This window comes from Diachasma alloeum, unplaced genomic scaffold, assembly GCF_001412515.2.
Source record: "Diachasma alloeum isolate Michigan unplaced genomic scaffold, Dall2.0 Dall_scaffold_00198, whole genome shotgun sequence".
NCBI classification, from domain to species: domain Eukaryota; kingdom Metazoa; phylum Arthropoda; class Insecta; order Hymenoptera; family Braconidae; genus Diachasma; species Diachasma alloeum.
In genome coordinates this window covers 1,075,027-1,083,450 of record NW_021680363.1, presented here as the reverse complement: position 1 = coordinate 1,083,450, position 8,424 = coordinate 1,075,027, and the positions used below count along the sequence as shown (strand labels likewise).

At 37.8% G+C, this 8,424-nt stretch overlaps 1 protein-coding gene across 1 annotated transcript; it reads left to right on the top strand.

The window, feature by feature from the left end:
- Positions 1-868: 868 nt before the first annotated feature.
- LOC107048940 lies at positions 869-2,743 on the top strand (the record flags this gene model as incomplete). The annotated part of the gene is given in 1 exon segment (XM_015272394.1): positions 869-2,743. A coding segment is annotated over 1 exon segment (1,368 nt), but the record flags the coding sequence as incomplete, so codon positions are not given.
- Positions 2,744-8,424: the final 5,681 nt, after the last annotated feature.

The window sequence follows — 8,424 nt, the reverse complement described above, 5'->3', positions numbered from 1 at the left end:
TCAGTAGCGAAGTGGTAAAACGGTTCAAGTCGACTTATCTCCCAGTTGAGTTTTGGAGGAATATTTCGGAATCTAAGGGAGATAGCGAAATTTTCGTAATCACATTGTTTGAAACGTAGATATATCTATCATTTAAATGGTCGGTCCTACCGACAATCCTCGAGCATCATCGGGAACCTTCGGTTGAGCGGTCAGTGGATTGCGAAACCCCCGAAAAGTAGTTGAAATCTACTGAGAAGATCGCATGGGTTGTATTACAGCATCGAAGCCGTAATGAAGTTGAGAGTCGAGCGTTCTTACTCGTTAAATTTTCCATCAATTACGTCCAGTACATCACCTCAGTTTTGATTAAATTCAGTGTTAAATTCAGTGACTCAACAAATTATTTGAAAAGACTATCAACAGTGCCGATACTACCAAAGAAATGTACCTATTTAATTAACGAAGTATTTCGAGCCCACAATGAATTGAGTTATATTTTTTGATAATCAGTGACAATTTAATTTTCCAGCATCTCCCTGCACATTTTCTCCCACATCCACCCTAAAATTAGTTCCTCACCAAACACACATTTGTTGTAGCTCTCAATTGGCTCTACAAAACGGGTTATAACAAAAATTTTGTTATCTCCCTTCGATTCCGAGATATTCATTGAAAACTGGTCAATAGTCAAAATTGACTTGTACCGTTTTACCCCTTCGCTACTGAATTCGGCGCAAATTTCGAAAAAGCGTACCGGAAATTTCAGGCAAAAATTTTTAACAGTGTGGTACGCGATTGGTCGTTTGGTCGGTCGATTTCCGAGCACTTTTCTGAGGGTGTCCCGCAGCTCTGTTATTTTGACCGGGAACCTTCACATTCACTTTTCCAGGACATATGCAGACGAGAAGCCCTCCCCCACCCAAAGTACGAAGACCAAGGATACTCAGATAATACTCACATCAGATTCTTCACTACTCGTTGCACAGTAGGTCCATTCACGAGGGAGGGGGAAGGAAGAACGAAGAAGCAATCGAAACACCTTGCAGCTAGGAACATGATAATTCTCCTGTCAGAGACCAGGGAGAGCGTGAGGGAACTGATCGAGGAGTTGGGGAGAAGAAATCCGATGAAAATCGACAGGAGTGGAATTCAGTCCAACGAGAGCAATGGGAATATCAGCCAGACTGGTTCTCTCGATCCTTGCACTGATGATTCTTCAGAGAAAAAGGATATTCGTGGGGCACGTGTCGAGCAGACCCAGTCGTCATCCAATATCAGCAAACAATTTGGCGAGATAACTCTTGAAGACATCAAAGGCTCTTCAGCAACTCTAAATGAAGTCCAGGGGGGGAATGTTACTCATTCGAAGCAGCACCAGATATCAGCATCAAATCTCAACAGCAAATTCGATGCAGCTATGAAAGACTCTTCGACAACTCCACAAGAATCTATCAAAGACGAAGTTTATGGGGGGAATCTGACACCCTTGAAGCAAACTCAGACCCCACAATACAATCTTATGAAACGATTTGGTGGCATGACTCGTGGAGTCATCAGATACCCATCAAGTTTAGGACAACCGATCAAAAATAAAGTTTACAAAGAGAATGATAATTTTAGTGACGTACCTCTTGCAGTTGTTGAAGACTCACCGACTTTAAAACTGACTGTCAAAAATGAACTTGATGGGGAAAATGCAACGCCTTCGAAGCCACCGAACCTCTACAAAAGATTGAATGAAACTATTGAAGTCAAAAACTCTTCCGAAACTTCGAAAGAGATGATGGAAAATGAAGTTCGTAGTGATAGTGCGACACCTTTGAAAGGAATCCAGACCCAGATTTCACCATCAATTCTCAACAGTCGACTCAGTGACATGACTCTTAATATCAGCAAGGCCTCCTCAAGCCCTCGTCAATCCTCAAACTATTTCAAACGTGATCTCATGTGTCAGCGGTGGTCCATCGTGAGGCGGCTTCACAACCTGGCGAAAGATCTCAACCAGCCCCATGCTCAGAAAACTGAAGAATTTGCTCGCAGTATCTCTGAAGAGTTGAGGAAAATCCTGATGCGACTGGAGATTGTGCATTACGAGACTCTCCAGCAGACGCATGACGGAAAATTTATGATGGCTCTCTACCTTTCGACGGATCCGATTATCGTGGACGTTGGGGTTGATGTTGACGAGAGCAATCTCAAGGTTTTTATGTATCAAAGGGTCGTGAAAGCTCTTCTCGATGTGATGGGGGGATAGTTCTGGGTGATGTTGGCTTTTATTACGATTTAGGGGTTTCATTTGTTGTGGGATGAAGGGGCATGCAGAAAACATTTTTTAATGTCGCCTCATTTGTTGTTACGACAATGCGTAATTTAAATTTGAGTTTTTTTATGATTTCTGAAAGCGTAACTCCAATTTTTGGCACAAAAAATTCAAAAAAGATTATTTCTGGACTCAATAATATTTTTTAGGACTAGTATTTTACATTATAATTTAGCTGAAAACGCTTTCATTCTATAAAATTGAATGAAAAAATATTATTTTTGAATAATTGCTTCGACATTTTATCATTTGAAGAAATAAAGCAAGGAAAATCACATTAGGGTCTGACCCCACTAATTTTGAACAGTGGAAAACTTTTTTCATGTACTCCATACATTGAAAAAAATGTAAAAAATGTTCTAACGGCAGTTTTTTCAAGTTGTCATCCTCAAAATGAAGATGAATAAATATGAAAAATTGACGAATCCAAAAACTCATTAATATCCCGAATGGTCTCATTTGTTGTTGCGACATTGCTTAATTAAAACTGTTATCTTGTATGATCGTACCTCAACTCCACCCGACTGAGATTCCCAACTTCATTCCACGAAGAAAGAGGGGATACTGCAGACAAAGTGTATCTTTACACTGTTGTACACAGGCATAAACTTCCCTCTGGCTCTCTCTCTCTCTCTCTCGTCATTTGTCAAACCTTAATGCAGTCTCGGCGAATCCAGAGGGGGAAGGAATCGTTGAATGAGGCTAATTAAACAGATAAACGCAGTGATACGGTTATGTGCTTGCTCCCTGCTTGGTTTACACCACCTACTAGGCTATTCATTTTACCCGAGAGAATTATCTTCTTTTTGTCATTCTACAGATGAGTTAGAGCTAGAAATCACAGTGGAGTAATGAGAATGAGGAATTTTTTAGAGGAGAAGAGAGTTGAGTTGGTTTCAACAAATTTCAGCGAATTCTTGCGATTGAAGTTCTTTGATAAATATATTCAACTGTTATATTTAAATATTTCTTCAACTTTATGTTTATTGGTGGAAGATGAGAAGAGGTTTAGATACTATCGTTCCGTGGGATTAGTTTTTTTCAATTTTTCAATTCTTGTTGAATTAGTTCTGAAAATTATTGTGGCGAGAGACATTCGGTAGAGAAATGATGAAACGGAAAATAGGAAAGCTTTTCTCAATATGAGCTACAAAATGAAATGTTTTCTTCACTATTGAATTTCAAAATATCAGAAGAGAGTAGGGAATCGATCAAGTCTGACATGAATGAGTTTCTACTACTGAAGTATTGAGGAAATTTTTTACAAGCCAGTTAGAGCTTGAAATCACAGTAAAGTGATGAGAATGAAGACTTTTTTAGCAGAGAAGAAGACTACCGAATTCATTCTGAGTGATTTCAGGGAATTTTTACGACTGAAGCTATTTAATAAATATAATCAACAGTTATATTGATTTTGATGGAAGATGAAAAGAGATTTGATATTATCGTTTCGTGGGATTATTTTTTTTTATTTTTCACTTTTTGTTGAATTGGTTTTTAAAATTATTGTGGTGAAAGACCGTTCAGTAGAAACATGATGAAACGGAAAAGAGGAAAGTTTTTCTCAAAATGAGGATATTTCTTCCAAACTAAAATTTTTTTCTTCGCTATTAAATTTCCAAATATCAGAAAAGAGCAGGGAATCGATCAAGGCTGACATGAATGAGTTTCTACTACTGAAATGTTGAGAAATTTTTTTACAAATCAGTTAGAACATGAAATCACAGTAAAGTAATGACAATGAAGAATTTTCTTAACAGAGAAGATTGCCGAGTTGATTCTAAATGATTTCAGCGAATTATTGCGACTGAAGCCGTTTAATAAATGTATTCAACTGTTACAGTTAAATATTTATTCAACTTTATATTTATTTTGATGGAAGATGAGAAGAGATTTGATATTATCGCTTTATGCGATTAGTTCTTTTTATTTCTCTATTTTCGTTGAATTAGTTCTGAAAATTATTGTGGTGAGAGACAGTCAGTAGAAAAATGATGAAACAAATAAGTGGAAATTTTTTCTCAATGTGAAAAGTTTCTTACAAAATAAATTTTCCATCGCTGCTGCTACGTACACCTCGTGTCGACACATATGCGACACTGATGTTTCAGCTCGTGTGATAGGCACAGCCTCGGCTTCGCCTCGTGCCTCCAACTCGTGAAAAATCCGTCGCACCAGTATCGAAATATACTATTACTATTGAATTTTTAATTATCAGAAGAATGTTATTATTTTTTACTGTATTTCGGGTGCTATTGCACGTATACAGAAAGTGAAGAATTTTATTCAGCCTGACATGATTTGGTTTTTACTACTGAAATATCGAGTGAATGCTCTCTCAGCTGTCACTTGAACGAAAGATTGGAATTAAGATCTCTGTATTTTTCCCGTGCAGATTGCTTCATTGAATGATTAAACTTGTCTCGAATTAACATATCTCTATTGATTTCTTCCTCATATTATGATACCCAGATTTTGTCAGTTCTCCTATTTATGAAGTCTTCAGAACAGATAATTATCCGAAAAGCCGCTGGCGCTATTCATGTAAGTTTTGTATTCGGTTTGAAGACTCTAGACTATCGCGTAGACCAAAAAGGTCCCTCTCATTTGTTTCCCGCTGCCCCTTGGAACCGAGGAAGTGAGTGTTGGGCCTCAAATATACATGGCCATGGTGCTATTCTATCGAATTTCCCAAGCGGGCCAGTGAACTCTCACACTCTTTCTCCCTGCCGTCAACAGTGTCGTATCCCTTGAAGCACACAACGCGCCCCAACGAGCGGTCGTTTTCTACTTCTCGTTTCCTGTTACCTTCGGTCGTATATACTTCGGATGGTGCGTTTCTACGAGCTTGTACCCAGCACGTGCCGCTTCGAAAGTACGAAGAAGACGTGACTGGGTAGGCTGGCTCCGCTGAAGTAGCAGAGGAGGGGTTATAGTATTCCGGTGGGAATCCTTTTAGTGAGAAATCTACTCCAAGGTCAGAAAATTTTAGGTATGGTGGACAGATACGTGAACAAAAAGCTGGATGTCTGGAGTCGTTTCCGAGGGCGTTGCGTTATCACTACCCTGGTAAGAAATGAGAAAAGGCCTAGGGTAGGCCGAGGATGGCCCGATGGTGGCCAACATTGGGCCACCTTCGACCAATCTTGGCCCATTCCTCATCTCCTACCAGGGTAGGAGGGTCAGGTGTCCGGAGGGGAGCTGGTGCCTGTACCGCCCAGCGGGTAATGCCGCCTACTCTTATTTCTCGGGATTGGCTGAGAAATTTTTTTTTCTTTTTTTATTATGTCAATATTTGATAACAAGTAATTTCAACAGAAAAAGAAAATCCAAATCATTGCCTACCAAATTCTTAAAATATTTCGACCCCAGAATTTGCTTTACGACGAGGAAAAATTGAATAAGTTGAATAATTTATATTTTTCGTCGAGAGAAAATTAAAAATTTAAATTCAAGGGGAAAATAGTTTCGTGTTATTCGGGGAGAAAAACTAATTCAGTTTCGAGGGCGATTCATTTGCGGACTCTTAAATTTTTTTTCAAAAACTTCGAAAAAAAATTCTGTTTTTATGAAAATTTTTTATTGAAAACGTGAATAAATATTAATTTTTTTTTGCGCAGGTTAAACAAAGGTAGGAGATTAAACAGTCTGAAACAGGAGAAATTAATAGTCGTAATTTTCCAGTATTTATTTAATTAAAAATATTTAAATATGTACTGCAAGAAATCATTATGTAACAATCTCTACAGGTGACACAATTTTTTTATTTACGACCGTCACAAATCAGAAAAAAGTTGTGACGTCACTGACGGTCACACAACCGTCATTTTTTGGAAATATGACGCGATCTCAAAAAGGACAGTCATTTTACATTTTTAGTTGACATGTAGAATCACATGGCGAGAGATTTTGCTATAGGTTGTCTACGAGGCTCTCCTCGTTTTCTTATGCAAAAAAATGGAATAATGAAATTCCGTTTTTGCAGAATAGAACATAAACTTCCCCAACATAAGATAATACTCGTTTCACCTCGTGGGAGGTATAGACCTTCGAGTCTTCAGTGACTCCCTTGAGACCCATGAATTATAGCTGAAGGGATAAGAGGGCTGGTATCGCCTGAATTCATGTAGTCATGGTGTTGCAACGTCTTCATGATACAATGCGTAAAAGTCCAAGGTGGGATGAATAGTTGCTGCATCGATGTGGTATCTCGCATTAGTGGATAGTTCCTGTAGGCCCCACGACTCCTTCGAGGGTATTGCCTCTGCGGACGCCTCTGCGGACTGTGAACGTTAATGCTCTCACTTTCACGTAGACATCTACATTCCAGTCCTTTAATATAAAGAAGAGATACCAAATTATTTTCTAAAAAAATTTTTTTAAACAAAACACCAAAAATATAAATTTTCAAAGGAGAATTTTTTTTTCTGTATATTCAAGACATTTTGAGAAAGATAAGTCCTTATGATTTTTTCTCTAACCACAGGAAAAAATTTCTGATGATTCATCAAAGTCTGAAGTTCATGGAATCGTCGAATAAAATTGTGAAAAAGATCGGGAATGAGGAGAAGATAGAAATCTTATAATTTCCCCAGAAAAATAATTGAAAGTTTTGTAGGGGAGTAAAGGTTGGTGAAGGAAGAGGCGAAGACTGGACAATTCTGGGCTGTAAGAAATGTCATAATTATTGTTTTGCACTCTGGATAGAATTTCGATTATAATTAAAATCCCATTTGGGGAGCGTAGCAATTGAGAATAAGTGAAACGCTTATTGAAATATTGAAATTAGATAGGCGATGAACCGAGACATGCTGTTTTCCTTAATCTCAGCATACAGGGCAATAAGAGCGATGATGAATAATTAATTTTTGAAAAAAAAGCAGAAAGAAAAAAGAATACGGAAAGGACATCAACGTCGCGGCTGCGGCGACGCTAGTAATCGATAATAGAGGATTGTGAAAACGAGCCACCACCTTTTACCTCACTCCTCACTCCTGACTGGCATGCACCTATCCACTCAGAGGGTCGTATCCTGTCGTTTAACTATATACGTACCCCTTCGTGGCAATAGAGTCCTCGACTATCCCTTCTATACCCCACTGTCGTTCTGGACGCGTCAGGTCGTTCATTCATGGCACGTTGTTCCATGAACCGTCAGCCTGGACACGCTTTCATCATCAATTCTCCTTGAACTTAACCGATCGATCTCCGGCACGTCATTTACCAGGACCATTGACTCGAAATTTTTCATGGAGAGAAGGATTTTCTTGAATTGAGGAAATTATTCTCAAGAGGAATATTTCTTGACATTCATTTCTCCTGTTATCCGATTATTTATATCAAATTGTGCCGAAATTCCAAGTAAAATACTGCAAATTGTTTTTCTTTTATCATTGAAAAATGATCCTTTGAAAACGCTCAAATGTCTTTCAATTGTATCACACCTTGATTAATCGCAACTTATTCTTGACATTGAAGCGGAAGTAGCACAAATTGGGAAAAAATGATAAACTTGTGAAATTCCGCACGTATTAAGCTTCTTCAAATGTAAATAATCAATATCAATAACTTCTTCGTAAAGAAAAGTTATGGGAAATATCCCTATTTAATGAAGAAATTTTAATTTGAAAAGAAAATTTTATTTCAAACATACATGACCGTATTTTAGCGAAAAAATTGAAGATTCGTCAAGATATGAATAACCCACTCTCCATATTTTATCATTTCCCCACTGAATTTCAACTCAGAAAATTTTTAGTTCATTATTTTTTATCTTTCAGGAACATAATCTGTAGCTATTTCATCTACATTCAAAGAAAGACAAAAAATACCTATAAAATGTGGAGCAGCGAGTGTAGGTAATAAATTCTGTTGTTCTCTTCACTCGTAATTCATCGAAAAAATATTTCCATTTATCGGCTTATCGTGGAGACCGTCATATCCCCAGGGGAGAATATAAACTGTTGAAATTTTTTTTTTATCCACTCTCTTTTTATATCTTTTTACACCTTTGAAATCCTGAATAAACACCAGTGAGGCAGTACATTCCACCTAATTTTTCATCACTTCGAATTTTACGAGACTTTTTGTTCTTTTCTTCCAGTTTCAGAGGTGTCTTCTCC